This window comes from Galeopterus variegatus, unplaced genomic scaffold, assembly GCF_000696425.1.
Source record: "Galeopterus variegatus unplaced genomic scaffold, G_variegatus-3.0.2 Scaffold599, whole genome shotgun sequence".
In the NCBI taxonomy this organism is placed as follows: Eukaryota; Metazoa; Chordata; class Mammalia; order Dermoptera; family Cynocephalidae; genus Galeopterus; species Galeopterus variegatus.
Window position 1 is genome coordinate 311518 of NW_007726710.1, and position 25076 is coordinate 336593.

The 25076-nt window shown below is 43.2% G+C and overlaps 1 protein-coding gene across 1 annotated transcript in view; it reads left to right on the forward strand.

The window, feature by feature from the left end:
- Positions 1-25076, forward strand: part of SHISA9 (shisa family member 9) — a 306059-nt gene that overhangs the window by 276622 nt on the left and 4361 nt on the right. Inside the window, exons 3-4 of the mRNA XM_008570404.1 lie at positions 5538-5693; positions 14173-14220. Of these exons, the coding sequence (XP_008568626.1) occupies positions 5538-5693; positions 14173-14220 (204 nt within the window). The remainder of the gene's footprint in view (positions 1-5537; positions 5694-14172; positions 14221-25076) is intronic.

Below are 25076 nucleotides of genomic sequence, written 5' to 3' on the forward strand. Positions count from 1 at the left end.
TGGGGGTCGGGGGAGGAAGATTGGGGGATAATTGGGTCGGGGACACGGGGTACAAAGACAATTTGTGGTTATGGGTATACAGCCAGTATGAATCTGGCCCCCACATCATGGGCACAAGGGGAGACAGTCAGCTTTGTATCTCATGAATATTCATAACCAATAAAAAATATATATTGTCCCTTTATTACTACCTCATAGGGTTGACATGAGGATTAAAGGAGATAGGTGAAGTGTGAGAAGTTCTTTACCAAGTGTCTGGCACATGATCTATGCTCCACAAAACAGCGCTATTTGACCGCCCAGTGCCTTTCTGTGCTATTCTTCTTTGTGAAATACTTTGAAGGATTTATTTGTATCATCTCCTCCAAGATGAGTCAAGTGGTCATATTGTCCATTTCTGTTGCCTATTAACAGAAATACCTGAAACTGAGTAATTTATAAAGAAAGAATATTTATTGCTTATAATTTTGGCAGCTGGTAAGTCCAAAGTCCAGGGAACACATCTGGTGTCACATGGCAGGAATGGCAGAGCAGAGAGAGATCTAACTTCCCCCTCCTCCTTTTAAAGCTTTCAGAACCACGACCATGACCACAATTAAACCGTCAATGGATTAATCCATTCACTTGAGCATGGTCCTCACAATCCAATCACCTCTTCAAGGCCCCACATTTTAGTTACCATATTAGGATTTCTCACCCTCTTAACATTGTCACAGTGTGGGGGTAAGTTTCTGATACTTGGACTTTGGGGGACACAATTCAATCCACAGCACTGGCCTAGTTTCTAATAGCTGTTGTTTGTCTCATCTGCACGGAGACACTTAGAGTGTTTGTTGCTGAGCATTTTTACCTTAATTGACCCCATCTGAATTGCATCCATTTTATTTCTGTTTAGTGACTAAGATATACCGCATAATAACAGTACTTACATGGCGGTTACCTTGGCACAAGTCTGCCAGATGCTTCCAATTAGAGTAATTGTATCTTAACTGCCTTTGAAAATGATTGTCAGATATGTGAGGTGTCTTTCCTGTCTTAGGAAGGACAGCATAGGTTGCCATCCGCTTCTGTGATTGAGGGTCTTGATGGGATGCAGTATCACAGAACAGCAAGTCCTCGTATTTTGAAGTGTCATGACAAGTTGCAAGATTGTCCTGAGGTGGGGAAAGTTTTCTTGTGGCATTGGGTAGGGAGTACCTTTCCACAGGGGTGGCTTAGATAGCTCTGGGGTTGAGGCATGTCTGCAAGAGAAATCGTTCTCCTGAGTGCAAGACCTCTTATTAGATTCATTTTATGGTTATGGCTGTGCAAAATAAATTATATATATATATCATGCATATAATATGTGTGTATACAGACATATGAGGGTACATCAAAAAGCTCATGGAAAAATAGAATTAAAGATAATATGAATCTTTCCATGAACTTTTAAAAGTACCTTTGTACATATATACATGTAAATACATACATACATATACATATATACACACATATATACATACACACATATTTATTCTCTCATCTTGGCAAGGACAGGATTTGCTGATTCTGCCAGATCTTACCCACTCTGTGCTCTTCACCTACCCTACTGTTCTACTTTTCTTGGATGCCAACCTGGGTTTCACGTCCCATCTCCATTTTTGTTTCTCCTCCTCAGCTGGATATATCCATGGAAAACACAGAGCGATTGCGCTGCCTGGTCTGGTTCATCTTCCTGTCTAGTAAAATGAAAATAGAATTTTAAGAACCCAGCCACAAATGTCTGTTTAATAATTCTTGATTGCTTCCCTGAGATGGCAATTTTAATATTTCTGAATATTCAATGCCTGGAAGCTAACACAAAATGACTATCTAAAACTGCCAGAAATTTGCTTCCTGCGGTTCTGAATGTGAAAGTGGAAACATGACTTTGGGGCAGCCTCCTTTCTTCTTTTGAGAGGGATCACTTTGGTGGGCCCTCTTGGTCATGCTTGCTTATATTAAGTAACTACTTGATGCCCTTGAGATAGCTCAGGAATTGGAAGAAATAATCTAAAAGCAAATACTTTATAACAGAATATTAAGGATCCTGTTTAATAATATAAAAGGCTGTCCCCAGATGTTCTGTGAGGAACATCTCTACAGACTTTTTTTTCCCTTTAATGAAGCATTTAACATTCTCCCAGCAGGCCTGGAAACAGGATTTGGGCATATTGAGTAAGGTCTGGGACCTAGGGAGACAAGACTTGAGAGAAAGGACTTATACTGGATGATAGGCTTTGAAGTGTCAACGCTTTAACCAGACAGGCTAGTGTTTGGGATCTATTTCAGGGGTGGGGGGGTGAAGACCTGCCACTGAGACACTAGTTAGTTTATGAATGTCTCTGGGCATTCTCTATGCACAACTCGGCCCATTTGTTGCTTACAATTTCTACTGCAGCTCTGTAGAAAACCAAGGGGCAATACCTTTTCTGTCTTCATGCAATCCTCAGGCTTACCTTCTTCACAGTAGCCCCATGGGCAGCCTCCTCTCTGGTCAGTTCCAGCTGTCCCCAGAGGGAATTCAGACAATAGTTGCATTAGTCAGAACTCTACACTGCAAGTGACAGGAACCCCAAAGCATACTAGGTATTTAGAAAGGGGCTTCTCTATCCCCGCAGCTTCTTTTGTGTGGGTATGAGCCTTATTTTTTTCATAGTGAGGATATATTTTCTCCACATAGTGGGTTCAAACTCACTTGAGTTCATGGCCTCCTAGCTCCTTGACTCCAATGGTTCCAAGTAGAAAAATTCATGGAAGAATTCTGATTGGCCCAGCCTAGATCACATGCACCCCTCTGGCCCAATCACTGAGAAGAAGGAAGTACTGTGATTGGTTGGATTTGGATCACATGGTCACTTCAATAGCCAGAGGGGTGAATTACTGCATTTGTGCCTTTACCAATTGGATGCATACCTGCCTGCTTTTCAACTCTTACCTCGCTGAGTAAGGATGTGTCTGGCCACCAGCACTTGCTCTGCCCGTGAACATGGCAGTTTGCAAGTGCTGAGGAATTCATGTCTCCTTGAAGCAGCCCTCAACCAATGACTGATGGGAGTTGGTGTATAAATACTAAAGGGCTCCCTTGCTCTTGGGTGACAATTTTGAGGCATACATTCAATACCATTTTCCAGAATTCCAGAATGGGATTAAACTCCAGTTCACCACAGTTGCAGCTTGTTTGGCAGTGCACTCTTTATTTGCTTCTTTTTTACTAAAGGGCTCCCTTGCTCTTGGGTGACAATTTTGAGGCATACATTCAATACCATTTTCCACAATTCCAGAATGGGATTAAACTCCAGTTCACCACAGTTGCAGCTTGTTTGGCAGTGCACTCTTTATTTGCTTCTTTTTTTTCCCTGTCTTGGTACCCCACCCTTTTGCCACAAGTATTTCTTGAGATCACCTCCCAAATATGCTTGCTGTTGAGTCCTTATCTTAATGACTTCTGGGGAAACCCAAACTAAGACAATTACTGTGATTGGCACCTCATCACATGACTCCAATGACGCTGGAACAGTGTACCAAAGGAAGTGGTGATTTGAATAAACAAAAACAGTAGCTATCTACTAAGAAGTATGTCATGAAAAACAAACACACATGCAGAGCAGCAAACAATGATAACTTACAGTAAATATTATAGGAAGAATAAAGGAGCCACATAACGACAAGATCACAGGTAAAGTCTAGTTGTCGAACTATGGCCCTTGTGCCAAATCTGATGTCACCTGTTTTTGTAAATAAAGTTTTATTGGAACACAGCCATGTTTATTCATTTACGTAATGTCTAGTGCTGCTTTCATGCTACAATGGCAAAGTTGAATAGTTGCAACAGAGACTGTATGGCGTGCAAAGCCTAAAGTATTTGTGATCTGGCCCCTTACAGAAAGTCTGCTGATTCCTGCTCTAAACTTGTCGCAATGCATGTGAACTCTGGAGTATACACCATTCTATAAAGTTATCCCTACCTCCAGGCAAGGGGCTGGTCTTTGTGCCTTAGTGTCAGCATGGCATTGGTAGCTGACCACGCCAGGCATTGAGGCTGAGGTGGCTCCATCAGCTGAGAGCAACCCTCTGGATGCCAGGGGCAGCTGTGAACTGTTAGCAGCCAACATTCCCAGCAGCTGAGAAATGGGTGCATATGTCAGGTAACGGGGACCTTCCAAGTAACTGCCAGCATCTACTGCAATGTGTACCTGGATCGACACATGTGCCTCATGTAGCTGGAGAGAACCCCTATTTCCTGCCCAACTGAGTCTTCATTATCTCACCTGGACTCTCTGTCTCCCATTTCACTCTTGCCTCCTATCCATCCATCCCATCACTCTCAGGGTGAAGATGGGAACCCTTAACAAGTTCTTCTAGGTCCCGCCAGCCTCTCCAGCCCCACCTTGTTTTACTTTCCTCACACTGTATTCTCCAGCCACATACAGCTTGAGGCCAGGGGCGTTCTTTCAGTTCCTGAGCACACCGGGTTCCCTCCTCCTTCACGCTATCGCTCGTGCTGTCTCCTCTGCCTGGAACACACTCTTTGTACCTTCTGTCTTCCACCATGCTTCTTGAACCTCTCTCCCTGTGAATCTTATCCACCTTCAGTAGCCAATATTCACTTTGTATGCCTTTACATATTTTTTTTCTGCCTTGTGCAAACCACAGCACACAAAAAATATGCATAGATTTTCTTTTCTTTAACAAAAATGCTACATTTTTTGTATTACTTTGAAGCTAGCTTCTCCCCCTTAACAGTACAAACCATATGAAACTATCCAGTTTGATGTATATAGAATTAATTCATTTTTTTCTAACAGTCACATGATATTCCATCATATGTATGTACATCCTGTGTATTACACTAATTTAAGAATTTTCATATTGGTAGGAATTCAGATTGTTTCTGTGTGTTTTTTTCATTTTTATGAACAATCATGCAAAAAACATCTCTGGACAAATATTTTTACATTTTGATGCTTATATCTGCATAAGCTCAATCCCTAGAAGTGGCATTGTGTGATCAACATATACCTGCACTTTCAATTTCAGTATATAGTGTCAGATTGTTTCCTGCAAAGTAGCAAATTGCACATCCACCAGCAGCTTATGAGGCTTCCCAGATCCCAACATCTTTGCAACCAGTCTGTCAATACTTTTAATGTTTGCCAATCTCCTGGCAAAGGACTGGCTTCTCATTTTTCTTCTGACTTGCATTTCCTTGACTATTATTAAGGCTATAACATCTATATCTTTTTTATACGTGTATCTTTTTGATAACAAAAATAGCCCTTCCACTCATAGGACCTTAACATGTTAATTTAGGGGGCAGGTGGAGACATTCTGAACACATCCTTTGCCCTTTGAGGTGATATCAAAAGAACACCCATCTGTCCTCAATTGCTCTCCAATGGAGATTCTGGAGTCAGTTGTTTCCTGTGCATCTGCACTCTCTCCGGATGTAGTGATGTTGGAGTGGGTAAAGTTTCTGCCCTATCTGTGACCACCTTTCTCTGTCTTTTTACTTTCAGATGCCACCCAGATGAACAATGCGGTGCCCACCTCCCCTCTCCTCCAGCAGATGGGCCATCCACATTCATACCCCAATCTGGGCCAGATCTCTAACCCCTACGAACAGCAGCCACCGGGCAAAGAACTCAACAAGTACGCCTCCCTGAAGGCCGTCGGTAAGGGCCCCTTGAACGGATCTGTTTTCTTTCTCCTCTCTCTGCTCTCCTTCGCTGCTCCTTCTAGATATCTTTCTCTGCAACATTTTTTCTATTCCTTTTTCTGTCTCTCCCTTTTTTCTTATCTCTCTTTGTTTCTGCCTCTATCTCTCTTTTTCTCTATCTCTGTCTTTCTGTCTCTGTCTCTTTTTCTCTCTTTGGCTCTTTTTGTCTGTATTTCTATTTGTATATCTATCTACATATGTATCAATCATATTCTGGGTCTGTATCTGGGACCCAGGTTACTAAGGATCAGAGCTCCTCCGCTGCTGTCTGTGATCCAGATCAAGTCCTACCTTGTTGTGTGGGGCAGGGTGGTTGCGTGAGGGGCAACTGTGGGGTGAAGGCTATTTCCTGGGAGAAGGACTTGGATGCTAACTAGATCCATCTGACACTTCAACCCCTTCGTCATCCCCTATCTGCTCTAGTGAATCCTCAGGGAACCTCGGCACAGAAGCCAGGTCTCTCAGTCTCAGGAATGCCTTGCCCTTTAGTGGGTAACACGCTTCATCCACACAGTCCCTCTCATTGCCGAGAAGTCAGTAAATAATGCACATTCCTACCCCAGGCAGCTTCTGCTCTTCAGGATGTGCCTATACACTGGGGCAGGCAGCCTGGTGCTACTACTAACTGAGTTCTTACCAAGTGTGAAACACTGCCTTAGTCCCTTAACACACACACTCATTTTCTCACAGCAATCTAAAGAGCAAGGCACAATTACTACCCCAATGTCAGGTTAGGAAGTTGAGACTCTAAGAGGCTAATTAAACTTGCCCCAAACTAAGCAGCGGTAGGTGACAGAGCTAATTGAACCTGTGTTTTTATCAGTCCAGAGCCAATGTTTCCACTACTTCCCCGGTTCTCCAGTCCATTCCCCTACTCCTGCATGAGAGAATGTGACACAGTAACCCTGACAGTGACCAGGGTCCTGAACAGTTTGCTTCTAGAAGAGTTCTATTGGATAGAAGCAACAGCCATAGCAAAGTTAGCGAGTCCTGAGTCCTGATTGGCGGTGGCAACCTCAGGTTTCCCTAAGCCAGTAGTTCTCCCACGCAAATGCACGTTACTAGACTTAGATGGAGAGCAGGTGGGACGCACTGATGCCACAGTCTCATCCTAGAGATTTTAATTGAATTGGTTGAGGATAGGGTTCACACATGGGCATTTTCAAAGAGCTCTCCAGATGTTTATAACCTGAAGCCAGGGCTGAAAGCCATTGATGAAAACCATTTCATCAGCCCAACATCCAGAAAAACTGAACCCCATCTAAAGTGCTTGCTCTGAACTTTCTCTTAAACTCTATCTTTTCTCTCTACATTCCCGTGCATTCTTAGTACAGGGGGAAATTTCTCTCCTTTCCTTATCACTGTGTCCTGTGAGTTCGGTTTTTCCTCCCTGTCTCAGAGGAGGGATTTCCAAGCCAGGCTTTCCACTGAACCTGTCCCTTCTCTGAGTTTATTCCTTAGAGAGCTGGAAAGAGTCTTGGGCAACACTTAACCCTTCTTTAGGCCTCAGTCTTCTAATCTGTGAAATGGGCATAAAGGTGCTTGTGAGAGTAAAACAAAATGACTCATATTATGGCCTAGTAAAGAATATTCTTTCCACATATATTACACATATATTATCTCCCTTCTCCAGAGCTCCACTGTCTTGTTACTAATATCTCCATGGGTGAATCGTTTTCTGATTCCCGTCTCATAACATGCTCAGATTTCATAGGAAGGGCTTCTTTTTAAGTGTCTTTAAACATTCTCCTTTTCAAGTATGAAATCCTGTCTTTCCTGGCAGAATTGACTGTCAGAAGCCCCAAAGTAAAATGAAACAATTCACTTTGAGAGAGATTCTGTTTTATTGGTAAAAGCTCTTTAGGTATTCTAAGATTTATTTATTTATTCATTCCCACATACTTTTGGTTCCCGGAAAACTTTGGGCAGGCAGAAGACCCCACAGACCATGTACTTTCCTTTATTATCCACTGCTTATCTTCTTTTCTGTCCCCGCTGCCAAGCCGCTCATTAGAGATGGGATGGGAGATAGTTGCTGATTGATGCCGGTATGAAATATCCTAATTCTTTTATAAACTAGCACCAGAACCCCCTGTGCATGTCTGTGATGCTTGTGGTAACCATAGTTTACAAACATCAGATTCACAAAACAAGTGTAGCATAGGGCCAGGCCCATACTAGGTGCTAAGTGTTTGTACCAGAAGTCTATCTTTAGAAATTCACGTTCCCCAGTCTCCTAGGACTCCCAGATGGAATCACTCAAACAGGGGTTGAGCCAAATTTATGATATCAAGGTTGTACAGATTAACACAGGCTTTTCTAAATCTGAAGACCTGTAAGACCTTATATACTAGTTACCCATGTTTCATGTTGAATTTCTATGCCCCACTCAATTCCTTGTGCCCCTTGACCGTAGATTCCCTCTATTCCATGGTGCATGTTTGCACAGCATATGCACCCTAAGCATGTTCAAATATACTCAGATATTACTAACAGGGGATGAGGGCTGTTGCCTAGGAGAATGAGCGTTAGGGTGTCTTCACCAACATAACTGCGGAAGCCTTTAAACACTATCTGGTAGAGTTCCTTTGCTTCCGAGCCTCGCAGTTAGATGATAAACAGTGTCTGCTGTTATATTTGATTCCTCTCTAGACGCAAAAAAAAAGAAAAAAAACCCACATCAGCTTAGATACCTTTCTATTTTTGAACTGGCCACACTATTCTATGCAACTCATTTCTTCAACTTAGTCTCAGAGTCTCCCTCCCCAACACCCCGTAGCTCTCTGGGAAAATAACACACGGATATTCCAACATCCTTGATTCTCTGCAGGATTTATACAGGGCTCTTATATATGCAAATGTCTGCAGTGAATTTGGAACTAAATTTGCAATATAAAACTTATTTGACACTCTTTGGGTAACCCTTTGTTTCACAAATCAGGAACTCCCGAAATGTTTATTGAGTGAATAAATGAATGAGCTCGTTTTTGACAAGAATCAAGAATAGCTTGGTTGTAAGGAAGCACCTTTATATCTCCTAGAAAACCCTGAAGGATCTCACTTGAGGAACCCTCCCAGATCCTGAATATGGCTGATGTGCCCCACTTCTTTATTCTTCTTTCTGACTGCTGTGGGAGTTCACAAGTGCTCCCGGTCTCTAGTGAATAGAAGGACAGTTTGGAGCAGACTGAGGGACTGCTTGACCCAGTCAGTCTCCCAGGAGTTCAGCATCTGCCTGCACAAATGAAATGCAAATCCCATAATAAATGTTCTTTCAAGAGTTCTTTATTAAGGCATAATGTGATCATGGTGTGAATGATGAAATGCATTTCATTAATGAAATCATTACCACCCAGGAGAGAAGTTGTTTAAAAAATGGTTTGCTGTTGAAAACTCAGCAAACTCTGATAACCAGAGTCATTTTCTAAAAAATTTTAATCCAGTGAATAAGGGGAGGGTTAGGCAACCTTCAGGGTTAACTGCAAAGTTCAAAAATGCCTCTGGAAAATAAATTTCTCTTGGAGGCTTTAATAGCCAGATCATCAGGTGCGTGATCAGAGGCTTCATCTTGGCCCCGGGTTTCACCTTACTTAGCTGTATGACTTTGAGCCGGTCACTGAAACTCTTGAACAGCTGCTTGTTCTGGTGAAAAATGAGGAAGCTGAACTATACAGTCTCAAAGTCCCATTCTAATTTTAAAATGAGAAGATTAAATAATTTCACTCATTCTAATTAGAATACCTGTGGGCCATTAAACATGCACCATTCATTCACTGCCAATTCAGGGGAAAGAAACGGTTTGAAAAAAGATGGTAACTCTTGGTTGTTCTGTAGACAAATCCTCACCAAACCTGCCTTCCTTTCTATTGTATTTTTTTAATTCTATTTTTGTTTGCTTGTTGAAATTACCCTCATTTACGTTTAAAGAGAGCTCTTTTCTCTCTACAATTCAGGCACTTGGGCATGTACTATCTGAGCATGTGACTATAGAATGGTCTCTGTTCCCAAGTGATTCACTGCCCAGCTATTGGCAAAAGATTAGCACACACTAGGGAAATGTGAGGGACTAAGCCATATAGGACTCTGTTCAAGAAGGGGTAATAGGGTTGAATTATCATTCATTCAATTCACTCATTGTCCAAACATTTAGTCTGGTGTCCCTTGACTGCAGGTTACATTGAGCTATAGAACAAGTTTATCCCATTTGTTGATGTATCCTCAGCACCTAGCACCATGTGGGTAAAGCCAATGAATAACACCACGTGGTAGGCACCACATCAAGTCAGGAGCCTGAGATGATCAGCAAGAAGGCAGAATGTAGCACAGCTCCTGGAATTGGTCAGGACTGAGTTTGAGACCTAGCTCAGACATTTATCAAGTAATTGCAGGAATTACTTAACCTCCTCAGGTCTCAGTTTCCCCATCTGTAAAACAGAGATAATAATAAACACACGGCTAATGGCTTGGAAGATTCAATGATAGAGCAAGTAAAATGCTGAGGCTGGCACATAGTCAGCCCTCAGTGAATGCTGCAGCATATTAATCCCAGACCAGGGTCATCTGATGGCCATATTCTTCCTCTAATCTCCAACATACATTAATTAATATGCAATTGTCCAAATTTCATTTTGAGGGAGGGAGAATTGGGTCTGTATTCTTCACTCCAGTATGATGGGAAAGACATACATGAAAATTAACTCACATTTGGGATCTGATAAAAACAAACAACCAAACAACAAATGGGTTTTCTGAGCTGTCCTAAGGACCAGCAAAGATTTAGCCCAAACCTCCTCTCTTTCCCCATCCATAGTCTGGACAATAAAGTTTGATGCCATCAAAGAAAGATTCAGTTTCTCTCATTTGACTCTTCTTATTAAGGCATAAATATGGGTTTAAACGTTTTAGAAACATTTCCCACCGAGGCTGAAGTCAAGAAGTATGTCTTGTTATAGACTGAGTTAAAATGTAACCTGAAAATTCAGTTAGGCACACAAGTTCCCTGGCCTGAGCTGTCCATGCGATAGGTGGTTACAGTGTAAAAACCTACCCCTGTGATTCTTGATAGGTCCATGTTTGCAAGTCAGAAGTATTTGCGAAAATAGCCCTAAGGGTCACCTGATAGTTCAGAGAGGGATGACTCCTGCCTCCAGAACGGAGAAAAGACCACCCTTTAATGTAGTTCCAAATGAGCATTGCAAACAGAAAGTTGCCTGCACCTTGGCATTTATCTCCCTGTTGGCTCCTTGTCCAGTTTTTCCTCTAGGTTTCTGAAGGTTCAGAGAGGGATGACTCCTGCCTCCAGAACGGAGAAAAGACCACCCTTTAATGTAGTTCCGAATGAGCATTGCAAACAGAAAGTTGCCTGCACCTTGGCATTTATCTCCCTGTTGGCTCCTTGTCCAGTTTTTCCTCTAGGTTTCTGAAAACCGAATTCCTAGGCTACCAAAGGAGCCTGACCATGTGCCCTTTAGATGGCTCAGTGCAACCTGCCACCCAGTATAAGAAAGAGACAGGATGCACCAGCATCATTGATACAGTATCATCTGCCTTCATTTTGAATTCAAAATTTTACTTTTAAGAAAATATTTTCTCTGTTGCTATCTGAAAAATGATTAACTATTTTGACAGAATCACATTACATTTTCCCACCAGCATCATTGATACAGTATCATCTGCCTTCATTTTGAATTCAAAATTTTACTTTTAAGGAAATATTTTCTCTGTTGCTATCTGAAAAATGATTAACTATTTTGACAGAATCACATTATATTTTCTGATAGCACTTTTTAAATCCACAGCAACAATGCATTTCGATGTGGCAGGAACTACCTCTTCACTCTTGCTGTAGGAATTATGCATGAAAACCGTAAGAGATGTATGAGTCTCTCAGCTGTGGGTTGATCTCTACTAGTTTAATTTTTTTTAAGTTAGGGTAAATCAGGATAATTACTATATTTATCATTATACAATGTGATCATTTTTTGTGGCCCTTTACCAGTTTCTCACAAACCCCCTCCCCCTTTCTCATCTCTGCTGGCCTCAGTTCCATTCTCTCCTTTTGAAAGTTCAACAAATTATTGTGATTGTTATATCTTTCTTTCTTTTTTATTTATTTGTTTATTTTTTAGCACATATTGCACACAGGTATTGATATTCAACGCTGTACGCCACAGATATGTACAACCAATTCACTGAACTCACAAACAGCACACATCTGAAGGAGGCAGTAGTCCCAACGTTTTGCAGATGGGGAAACTGAGGCTCAGTATAGTTAAATACTTTTCCCAGAGTCACACTGTTAGTAAATGGCAGATCCAAGACTCATTCTAGATTGCCTGACTCAAATCCTGTGTTCTTCCCATGAAACAATGAATGCTGTCTTTCCCAGAGCAATTTTTGGCACCTGAAGGATGGACATAACCAGGCAAAAGAAAGTCTGGTGACACCATTCTCCTTCTCCCCACCCACCCCCCTTCTTTTAGGGTAGGGGGTTTACTAAGGTACTAATTGTTTTTCTTTGTTTGGAAGTGAAATGTTTCCCATGACGCTGAGTATAACTGAAGTGTAACATAGTTGAGGTATACTATACTATTCACATGCAGTGAGATACACAGAAGTGTGATTATTGAAAAAAATGCATACATTTGGGTCACCAACATCCCAATAAAGATAAAAGATATTTTCATAATACTGAAAGTTCCCTCATATATCCCCTTCCTTTCAATACCTTAGGTCCATCCCCTTTTAATAAGCATTTAATTTTTCACCCAACCAATATTTATTTCATGTCCACTAATGCTGCCATGTCCAAAGTGGGGACTTAACTACATGTTTGGTAGCCTGTGTGACATCTCATTAAGTGCTCTTATTGTCAATGGATTTATGAAAGAAAACTTGTTACTGCCTTGTCAAAGTTAAGCCCTGTCTTCGGTTCTGGGGACAGAGGTGACAACGGAGTGCTTCCTGCCTTCAAGGCCAACAGTGATGGATTTGATTTGGGGATAACATGGCTTCCTTGGAACCAGTGACTCAGTGGCTGGGTCATCCTTGTGTCCACCCACACAGGAAGTTCTGGGGCTGCATTGCATCACTATTTGCAGATGACCCTGGCTCCGAGGGAGAGGGAACACCAGTCAACCCATACAGGTCTCACTTAATGGTAACTCCCTCACCCTCCCTCTGTCACTCCAGTTTCCCCTCTGTTGTGAGTGATGAGGGTGGAGGGTTCAGATCTGCTAGGGGAACATGGCAATTCGAGCGTCCTTTGACATGCCTGGGAAGCCAACCAGAAATGTTTAAATGGGGCTGGAGCTGTGCTCTGTAATCATCCAGATCACAGACTGTTCCCTGCGTCTGCTCACAGCTGGCAACCTGATATGTCTCTGGAAATTGTGTAGATATGTTGAGGACTTGGTCTTTCCAGGTAGATTCCTAAGAAAGGAAAGGAGAGCTAGTAGCATACTGTGATTGGTCAGGCCTCCAGCCAATGGCGAGAGGCCTCACGAGTAGGTTTGCCTTGCTTTAAGTAAAACCCAATCTTAACAGAGGACTGTCAAGAAAGGGGTGGGGTACAGCCGTGGTCATTCCTGTCATCCTTTATTTTATGAAAGGAGTCACCATGGGATGCTGTTAATAATAGGAGATCCCCCCAGGGCTCATTTGGTACATCTGAAAGATAATTCAATTTGGAGAAACTGATTTATAATGAAAATTTCAGGGACACATCTGTTCTGTAAAGCAATGTATTACTCATTATGGGATTCTCAGATAACAGGCTTGATCCCTTTAGTGTTCAGGGGAATTTCCATACTTTAGAGTGACCCTGTAGAGAAAACTGAATTCATTCATTTTTCTCTATTCATTCAATATTTTTCAAACACAGACTATGTGCTAGGCACAGCAGTGAGGCAGTTTCTACCCCGAAGGGCCTGCCTCCCGGCATGTAAAGTTACAGTCAGCAGAGCCTGTCCAAACCTTGAATCTGGAGCTAATACTGTGCCCCTTTTCAGGAGGCGGATTGCAATAAAACAGGATCAAACTTCATCTCTTGTGATCAGAGTGTAGTCATTGGCCAAAGTGACCTCATGTAACTCAAATTTTCCTTTCTTTCACAATGAGTTGAAATCTAGAGCCAGATTTACTGCTAAGAATTCTCTCTCTACCTTACATAACTGCAAATATGTAGGCCTTTTTCAGGGTACTTCTTTTGATCTTCTGTTGGGCGTAAACTTGATGCTACTTCAAGGCCTTGCAGAAAGAGGTACACACATGGTTACATTTTCACACCGGGTCACCCTCCCTATCCCCTGGGTCCCCTGAGGCCTGCCCCCCTTGGAGGCTGCAGCTGGGGCAGCCAGCAGCACCCGGGTGTGCGGGCACCGTGAACACAGTATGCCGGCAAGTGGATCAGCATCTCTCAATTGTTATTTTTTTAGGAAGTTCTGATGGTGACTGGGCAGTGGCGACACTTAAGTCACCAAAAGGTACCGTATGGCTTTTTCTAGCTGTCTTGTCCAGGTGTTGTCAAATCTAACATTAAATTTAAAAGGAACAGACTGTTCTGGTGTCTGTGTGTCACCCATGCACACATGCGTCCACCATGGGTGGCACCTACAAGTCTGTCTGAGTTCCAGTGTGTAGGTGTTGTGTGTTGGGGGAGAGGGGCTGGGGATGGTGTGTCTGTGCTTGGGGCAATTGTTGGACAATGTCCTACCCCTCACTTTCCAATATTGGTTGCCTGAAGGAAAATACCACTACCAGGAAACAATCCCAGGTAAGACATCCAGGAATTTTTTTTTTTCCTAAGAAAACTACAAAGGCAAAATAGCAAAACACAAAGTAAATTAATGTGGGTTAAAGCATACCACTTCCAAGGGAGAGATAGACACAATCAAGTCTTGGGAATGATTAGCCTTTTAGGGAACACAGCACTATTTTCAACTTTCCTGAGGCAGCGTGGTGAGCAGCGAGCATTAAGGAGTTGGCCAACTTGAATCTGTGAGTTAACTAGATGGGTAACCGGGCCAGGCAGTAACTATAGTTAATTTGTAAACTCCCTACCACGTGCCGGATAGAGTGCCGGCTCTTTATATCCATTTTATCGTTTAATTCTCCAATGACCCAGCTGGGTAAGTACTGTCATTCCCATTCAGAGATGAGGACACACGTGTCTGAGTGAGGATGAGTCTCTTACTGGAAGTCAATAGCTGCCGAGTGGTAGGGCTGGAGCTTGAGCCCAGGTCGTTTAATTCTCCAATGACCCAGCTGGGTAAGTACTGTCATTCCCATTCAGAGATGAGGACACGTGTCTGAGTGAGGATGAGTCTCTTACTGGAAGTCAATAGCTGCTGAGTGGTAGGGCTGGAGCTTGAGCCCAGGTCTGTCTGACTCTAATGCCTCAGCTGTTTCTCGCTGGGTGGGATGGGAGCAGCTCTTTTCAGAACAGACCAGAAACGCTGTTCTCGTCTGTCTCCACTTCTTATACTTTGTTGGATTTGGTGGCGGGAAGGATGTAGCTGACCCAAGGAGGTGGAGGTAGAACTCTTTAATGACCTTGAACTAGGGAGATTAGGAAACTGCAGGGATCCAGACAGCGTACTGCCATGGCCATTTTTGCCTTCTCAAAAGATTGTTCTGGATTTTAAGTGGAGACTGCATTAAGGGAGGATGGATTGAAGTTGGGAACATCCACTGGCAGGTGGGCAGTGACCTGCACTGGGGTGGGCAGAGGACAGAGAGAAGAAAATGAAGTGGGAAGAGAACTGAGAAGCTGCAGAATGCAGAGCGTGAGCAGACGCGAGGGGGGAGGAGGGAGTGTGGACCAAACTGGAGCACACATCAGCGTCATCTGGAGAGTTGCTGAAACCCACATTCCTGGGCCCCACCTGGAGCTTCTGATCCACTAGGCTTTGGGTGGGGCTCAGGAGTTGAATTGCTCACAGGTCCCCAGGTGATGATGCTGCTACTTGTCTGAATCACACTTTGAAAACTACTGCAGTAAGAGAAATCTTGCTGGAAAATGAAGATTCTTTGATTAGTCCTCCAGATATATTTCAGTGGGCGGAAGGTTCTGAACAGGGGGGTTTGACCAGGGTCCCAGAGGCTCAGAAACAACCTGGGCTCTGGGTGTATGTGGGGGTGGGGGTGGAGGTGGGGAGGCACAGCGTATACCATATTGTGAAAAAGAGCTTTGGATCCGTGTGTTTTGAATCCCCTGGCTATCCAGTTGTTGCCTTGAGAGAGGCAGAGTTTTGGGTCTTGCATTAGATAATAACCGTTCACATGTCAAAGTCCATTTTTAGAAATGCAAACAATTTGGAACATGACAGACCTACTAATTTGAGCCATAAACTTTTTTTTCCCCCTCTCCTGTGAAAAACAAAGCCATTATGAACCTGTGACAGCATTTGGAGGCAATCTGCATCCTGTCTTTCTATCAGCCTCTTGTTCTCTGATGCATTTAGAAAATATTTCAGGACAGGTCAAAAGCATGGGCTTGGAAGCTGTTTTCTTCCCTAACCAGGCTAACTTACCTGTGCTGCTAAGTGCATCTTTATTTATCCTGCCTTATCTGGGGAAGGGAAAAGGGGGTCCCAAAGAGGGTCAGGCCCAAGTTCCTCTGGAGTCACCGGTCTGCCTCTAGTGTTCTCTGCTCAACTTCCAGACTCAGAGTCTACATGAGGCACAATAACAAGGTTGGGGGGGGGTTGTAAGACCCCACTTCCCACATTCTACCACCTTCTGAAAAGGGAGAGGCAACTAGGCGTGATGGGCTGAGGCTCAGACGTACCTGGGTTCCAATCCTGGCCCCATCATATGCTAGTCTTGTTATCTTCAACAAGTCATTCAACCTCTCTGAGCCCCTATTTTCTGATCTGCAAAATGGAGACAATTACATCACTTACCTCCTAGGTTGTTGTGAAGATGAGGTAACATTTAAAACGTGTGTCATAGTATATGGAAAGTGATAAATGCAGGCAGGTCATTACTGGTATTATCATTACTATTATTAACAGGTGAGCAAAATCCTGTGGCTCTGAAAAATCCCACGGTCAGAAAAACTTTTAAACTCTGTTTAACCCATTATTTCCCAGACAGTTGTGACATCTGATCTCTTTTCTCTTAAGGGAAACCAGTTAACATCTTGGTATTCAGTCACATGAATGTTCCTGGGAACCCACGCTGGGAACACAGGGCATGGACAGAGAAGTAGGTGGTGTTGGTGGTGGGGTGTCATCTGGGGAGGTTGGATAAGGAAGGGATAGATGTGAGGGAGAAAGGACAGTGTCCCTGAAAATTCAAGTTTTCTGCTGTTATCTGCAATGACTATGACTCACTTTGGAGAGGAACCGTATCTGCCAGGACAGGAAGTGGCAAACATCATGCTCATTTTTCAGTACTTAGAGCTTCCCATGCAAGCCGCCCCCTAGTGGTTGCTGCTGTTGACCTACCCACGACTAGCCTTGGGAACACCTGTCGTATTTTTTAAAAATCCACTGCAAGGCGACATCACCTCAAGCCCAGAGTGCTGCCCTAATCAAGGTGAAGCCATGTCCTTGAAAATCTGTTTATTTTGCAAAAGGAATCTGAACCTGCCCTGTCCCTAAGTCCAGTGCTACATTGAAGCATTGAACTCAGTGGAAACTGCCAACATAGTACTGTGAATTAATTGCTGTGATTTTGATTGAAATCAGCCTGTGTGCTCTTGCCCAGGCTGCTCCCATGCCCCCAAATTTCATTTTACCATTATCTTAATAGGTAATCAGAGTATCCACTCTCCATCAGGTTTGAGAGAGTAACTGTATTAGACAATACAAGTAAATTTCTTAGCACAGGACATGGTATGTAGTGGGTACTAGATAAGTGTAAAAGAGGCCTGTACCACAAAGTCCCCAGTCACCTCTGCCTTAGAGATCACTTGTAGTCACTGTGATTGAGTCTTTCAGAAAGAAATACATTTCACTCAACCTTTTTGCTTTTACTGAGGAGGAATCTGGGTCCCCTGAGATAACTGAGGCTGCCTAAAGTCACATATGAAAATTACATCACTGCAGGACCAGGACCGAGACCTCAAAGAACGGCTTAAGGACGTGACCCAGAATTGCTGGAGATTTTTGGGAATCTGGGTCCCCTGAGATAACTGAGGCTGCCTAAAGTCACATATGAAAATTACATCACTACAGGACCAGGACCGAGACCTCAAAGAACGGCTTAAGGACGTGACCCAGAATTGCTGGAGATTTTTCTTACAAATGTAAATCCTGGGCCCACCCACTCCTAAGGATCTGGAACCTCTGAGTGTGGGGTCCCTTTTTTAAATATACCTCTTGGGTGGTTCTTACGTACACTGATGTTTAGACTTACCTTTTTCAAAGACCCAACCCAAGTACAAACACAATTTGCCCTAGGACACCAATGTTCACATGCCAGCATCTCTTCCAACATGAGAATTTTTGCTGTTTTCTGAAATGAAACACTTTTCTTAGTTTGGGTTTGAGCCGAGCTACAGCCAGAAGGTAAGAGTATTGGAGGGAGATAGTCTTGGATTTGGTTTCTTGCTCTGCCGCTCATTAGCCAAATTATTCAACCTCTCCGGGCCTTTGTTCCATCATTTGTCACATGGGAAGGATGATATTCCCTTGTCTCCTTTCTTTAAGAAGGTTTAAATGAGATAATGTAGGTGAAATGGCTAAAACAGTGTCTAGCCCATGGTAGGTACTCAAATCAACGCTAGTTCGTTCGTTCTTCTGAGAAAATTGATGTAGCCCAAGGAGAAATGTTCGTCCAAGAGACACCACAGAAGGCACAAAGCAGTAGGAAATGTGTAATTGGGTTGCAGTTCTGCTGGAGTATGGAGTGCACATGTCCTGTAGACCATCCTGGGGCACACTCACCTAAAGGCAGCCTTAAAACATTACTTCATGAAATTCAGGCTTTTGCAGTTTCCTGATGTGGGTTATTGGTTTGGTAGTGAGCAGAGTACAGAGCAGGTGGAGGATGTGGTGGTGGTGGGGGGGATACGAAGTGATGTTTTTTAGTAAAAATCAAATCCCACCTGATCCTGAGTTCAGCCCCTTTTGAAAAGCACACAGCAAGCACTGGATTTTTGATGAGCTTCCTTGAGAACCCAGAGGCTTAAAATGAACAGGTGGAGAGGGTTTTCTGATTTTCAGAAAGTGCCATTGCATCAAGATTGTAGCAAATATTTACTAGTTTGAAAGTATGTCCCTCTGAGGCTAAGACAACTAGATCCCATTCATTCCAAAGGCACCTTGCGTGATGCCCACAGTCCACAGTAGGCACTCATCATACATTTTGTTAATAAATTATTAAATAAATCTGGGCAGAGCATTTGAAGGGAATCTTGTCTATGAAGAATTGATTCCTGCTTTAATATATCATAGGATTCCAAATCTCATGATTATTGACTTTGGGAGGAAGCCACAGCAAAGTGGAAGACAGAGAGAAGGATGAAGAATTTTTACCCTTAATTTGCCTCATTTTAAAAAATCTGTGGGAGCTAAAAATAAATAAATACACACACACACACACAAAAAAAAAACAGGGTGGGGGGGAAGAAGACATAACAATTACAACTCCTTGAAGTTGATACGACAAGCATACAGAAAGGACATCGGGAAGGAGGGGGAGAGAGAGGAGGGAGGGAGGTTTCGGTGATGGGCCACAATAATCAACCACATTGTGTGTTGATAATAAAATAAAATAAAATAAAATAATAAAATAAAATAAAATAATAAAATAAAAAAATAAAATAAATAAAATAAAATAAAATATAAAAACCACCAGTTGTATAATATTCCGACAGCAGGGAGGTTGATCAGAAGAGAAACTGCACACTAAATTTTTGAAAAGAAGTGCCTGCATCTGTGGAGCAGCAATGAAGTGTGCGTGGCAAGGCGGAGAGTGAACTCATCTTCGTTGGGGGCCCTGTGGTGTGGGGGGCTTTGTGGTCAGCTGTGGTTCAAGCACGACCTGTCCACCTCCGCTCAACAGACATTCAGAGAATGGTGATTGTGCACTGGGATTGTCTCAGAGAAGAGACAAAAGTTGCTGTTCTGTCCGACAGCAACAGCAGCTTCACAGAGGGCCCCCAGCAGCCACCACAGGTGTCTCACAGTGCAGCCTGGACAGCTTTGATGCAGAGCCCAAGCCAGATACTGTTTCAGAAGCCACCCAGCAAAGGCAGTGTTACCTCCTGTCAGGAACCTTCAGGGTTAAGACATAAAAGGGCCAGGCTGCTTGATGTCCATTTCGGGTTTTCTCTTTTAGAGAGATATGGCTTCAGGAAAGATATGGTGACCCCTGGGGAGGGCCAGATGCCCTGAGCATCATTATGACCTGGTTCAAATGCAATTTCTACTACTTACATCTCTGCAGCCAGGCTTGGAACCAGGTGAACCGGGGCTAATTCTCCAAAAAGACAAATCTTCCCGTCTCCTCCCTGGCCCTCTCCTGCTTGGGAAGCTCGGCTTTCTTCCTGCCTTTCCTGTTTCTGCCTGCTGAGACAGCCTCAGGAACCTGCACAGCTTTATAGCATGTATTTCAAAAGAAGAGAAAAATACCTGTGTATTTTTTTTAGCAACATGAACAGTCACTCCTTTTACTTTTTAATTGAGCTTGTGAAGGAGGAATTAAAGCAGAGACCCAGGACACATTCCTATTAAGTTAAAGTAAATACTGTCCTATAGTAGTACCAAAAGGCTCCACAAATACAGTGGCTTAAGAATGAAGTATATTTCTCTCATATAACAGTCCCAAGAGGAGTGAGTGGTCTAGGTAGGTGGGGAAGCTCTGCTCCAGGCAGTCACTCAGGGGGCCAGGTTCCTTCAGCCTTGTTGCCCCTCCACCCCTCCCATGTTATCCTCATCTGCATTGTTAGAATTAGTTGCTGTCACGGCATCATTCTAGCCTGTGGGAAGGGGGAAGAGAGGACATCCACAGCAAGCAACTTTCTTTTATTCCAGTAAGATGAAGTGGAAATTAGATGCATCACTTTGCTAACATTCCATTGATGAGAGATCAGTCATATGGCCAAATTTCCCAGCTTCCAAGAAGGCTGGGTGATAGAGTTTAGATATACTGTTCCCCCAAAGGTCATATCGAAATCTGATCACCAGTGTGGCAGTACTGGGAGCTGTTTAGGTCATGGGAGGTGGATCTCATGAATAGATTAATGCTCTGGGTTGGGGGGGGGTAGTGAGTGAGTTCTCGCTCTATTAGTTCCTACAAGAATTGATTGTTTAAAGGACCCTGGCACCTCCCCTCCCTCTCTCTCTCTCTCTTGCTTCCTTTTGCCATGTGATCTTGCCTCTTCTGGCTGCCTGCCACTTTCCACCATGAGTAGAAGCAGCCTGAGGTCCATGCCAATGCAGCTGTCCCAGAATCATAAGCCAAATAAACTTCTTTATAAATTACCAAGTCTCAGGTATTCTGTTATAGCAACACAAAAATGGACTAATACACTGGGAAATCTGGTTTGGAGCTGGTGACCATGTGTCCAAGAAAAAGAGGTAGAACCGATCTTATCTAGGAGATAAGTAGCAGTCTGCTACGACATCTTCTCAGATGGGGATACACATTTGAGGAGTCCTACTATGTACCGTGTATAATGTTCTGGGACTTTACATGTCTTGTCTCATTTACTTCTCCATTGCACTCTGCAAAGTAGTTTCTATTACCTTCATTTTTGTATTCTTATCATTTTCTAACAATAACAGCAGTAGCAGCTACCATCTACTGAATACCTACTATGAGGCAATGACATTGGTACTTTGCACGAGACAACGTACTCCACATGATTCTCTTCAACACCTTCAACCCCCTGCCACATAGGCCTTGTTATTTTATTTTCAATTGTATAGGTGAAGCTTAGAAAGCTTAGGTAACTAGCCCAAAGTCTTCAGGCTGTAAGTGGAAGAGTTAGAATTCGAATCAGATCCATCTGCTCTCCAAGTTCATGCTCTTTCCTCTGTATTTTAAAGAAGATTTTACAGTCACAAAAATCAGACACGTGTACTTCCAGACTCTGTTCTATGTTGTGTAAACCTGGTGCACTGCATCCTTCAAGCTCTAGGCCTCAATAATTTCTCTTGCCTTCTCAGCATTTCCAGATCTCACTGCTGACGTCTTACTTCTCAAGACTAGGGGGCCCCACTACGGCTTCCAAGAGCCTGGTGTAGGATTCAAAACAATACCTGGGCTCTTTGCCATCACTGAAAGTGATTGCTGCTCTCAGAGTGGTTGGAGGGGATGGTGGAAGCACAAGGAAAAGAAATATTGGTTAATATCTCAAAATAGGATCTCACTACATAGCCATGAGGGAATCAATGTGATGTACCGTGAAGAGCCCAGGCAACCATATCTGCCTCATTGGCACAGGGGGCCAACTAAATGAGAAAACACATGGGGCTCTCCTGGAGAGTGCCGAGCCTGGAGTGATGATGAAGAAGCCTCCGTCTCCTCTCCGTCCTGTGAGAAGCACGTAGCTCTTTATCCCACCCAGCTCTGTGATGGGAGGCCACCTTCCGGTCTGTGATTGGCTAGTGCTCCAGCCATGTTGCCGACCCCAGAGGATGCCAAAACCCATACCCCTTGTGATGAAATAGCCAACATGAACGCTGGCAGAACCAGAACCTGGCAGAGAGTCTCTTGTTACCCCCAGCTCTTTTCTCCTGCCCCACCTTAAGGAAAAAAAAGATAAACATATTTTGTCTTGGGGTGGCAGGGGAGGGATTTGAGGCTTCATTAAACTTGCAGCCATGACATTTTGATGTTTTCTCTTGAGAATATGATATTTACATGTGTACCCTGATCCCTGATATTTGGAGAGGAAGAATCAAGAAGAGTGTTTTCCCTGCATAATCCTCACTCCATCCTCCATTTTTCATAGTTTTAAAAGAATATTTTCCTTCAGGTAGACCCTTGCCAAAGAAACAATGTTTATCTTCTACAAAGCAGGCAAATGGTTAAATAAATGGTGAGTGTCGTGGCCATAAATTCAAGCAGTGTCTGAAATCCCAGCTCCATCGCTTGAACACATTGCTGAAGGTCTCTGAGCCTCAGTTTTCCCATTTATAAAATGAGACCAATAATAACACCTGCCTCAATAGGGTGTTGAGAGTATTAAAGGGAGTAACAAATGTAAATTTCCTAACAGAGGAGCACAGACTTCATAAAGGTGAGCTATTACTCAGTTTACCACTGATTAGAGTGAGGGAGTGAGGAGGGAGACCATGTCACTACTCAGTCTTCTGCTATATCCAAACAATCTCTTTAACCAATCCCTACCTCTGTCGCCTGACTTTATTCTACCTCCCCTGAGATAGCACTGCTGAAGAATACCCAGGCCTCTGCAAATTTCCATTCAGAGATATAAAGCCTAGTCGATGTGCTTGAGAAATAAGGCACTTAAGCTACAGCCTTTCAACCCTTGTAAGGAACAGATCACCCGATCTTTTGTGGTATGGACTAAATAACCAGAAGGTGAAACATCCTGCCCATTTCTAATATATTAGAGAATTTCATTGCAACTGAACTATCTTCAGTGCTTTCCTTCCTTCATTAAATGTTGGTCATTACACTGCACTCCTGCTGTGTGTCAGGCACTGGGCTGGATTTGAGAATACAGTGGTGAGCAGAACAGATATGATCTCTGTCCTAAGTGGACTTTATATGCTAGTCCAGGAAGACAGACAATATGCAAGTAACTAAGAAAGATAATTTCATACAGTAGTACAGGATATGAACATATTAAAATAGGGAGAGATCATAAAAGCAATTGGTGAGTGTCTCCTTTGGGTCATCAGGAGGTTTTTTCTGAGGAAGTAGCCTTTGGTCAGAGGATCAAATGACAAGAAAGAGCATGTTGGCAGAAAGAACAGCACGATGAACTTCAGAGTTGGTGATAAGTTTGTTATATTTAGGAACAGAAAGGAATCCTGTGTATACGGGGTTGAATTGTGTCCCCCCAAATCCATGTTCACTTGGAATCTCAGATTGTGAATGCACACGGAAATAGCATCTTTGGAGATGAAATCGAGTTAAAGTCAAGTCATAGTGGATTTATGTGGGCCCTAATCCAATAGCCAGTGCCCTTATAAGAAGTGAGAAATTTAGGTACACTCACACACGGAAAACGGCCATGTGAAGCCAGAGGCAGAGATTGGAGTGCAGCCATAAGACAAGCAACCTCAAGGATTTCCAGCAACCACCAGAATCTAGAAGAGTCAAGGAAGGATTCTCCGCTGGAGCCCGCAGAGGAAGTGTGGTTCTGTGACACCTTGATTGTAGACTTCTGGCCTCCAGAACTGTGTGAGAATAAATTTCTGTTTGTTTTAAGCCATCCAGTTTGTGGAACTTTGTTGCAGCAGCCCTGGGAAACAAATACACCATGTGATGGGTTCACTGTACGTGTGTAAGAGAGGAGGGGAGATAAGTAGCCAGAATTTGGGTCATGCAGTCCTTGGGGACAACTGCAAAGAATCTGGATTTTATTCTTAAGTGTGATAGGAAAGTTAATCACTACAGTTCATCATATTCCTCAACCACAGACAGAGTCAGATGAGGAAACATGAAAGCTTTGGTTGGAGCATCGCATACCAGGTGAAATCCATCACCTGAGACCCAAGAATATCACCAAGTGAGAATGAGCTGTAGGACCCCCTCCTTAAAATATCTTTGGCCCAGAGAAAGAAGGTAGCTGAGAGGCCACCTGCTGAGACCCTCAGATGTGCAGCTTGTTTTGAAAACTGGTTATTACCTTGATGCTTTCCCTTTCCATGGAAGCCAGGCTCCATCCTGCCCTGCACCTGTCCAAGTGTCTGCTGCTAATTAAGAGAGAGACAGATGGAAAAAGGTAGAGTTTAATTTTACAGCCCCAGTTCCTTCAAGGCAATTAGGCTCATTGGAAGGAAAGCACCTTTTTTCTTTCTTTTCTCCTCTTTTTTAAATGAAGAAAAATCAAACTGGAGAAGGCCAGTGTTGTTGAAAGGCTCACACATCTGTTTCCTGGTTGGCTTGTCAGCCACCTGCCCATGAGATACTGTGGCTGATTAGGTTAATGCATTTACTAATGGGGCTTATAAGACAGTTCAATGAATCTGTTATTTTTTTCACAAGGAACTTTTTAATATGCTAAGACAGGGACCACACTGCACAAATCCTGGAGTGGCCGGGTAAGCATTTCTTCTCCCTCATCTGGCTCCAAATCAGAGGGGACCAGAAACGCTGTGGAAAGGGAGTTTCATGAAAACCGTGTTTCCGGGTTAAGGGAATGATTCATTTGCATAATCTCCAACCACTTCCTTGTTGTCGAAAGAAT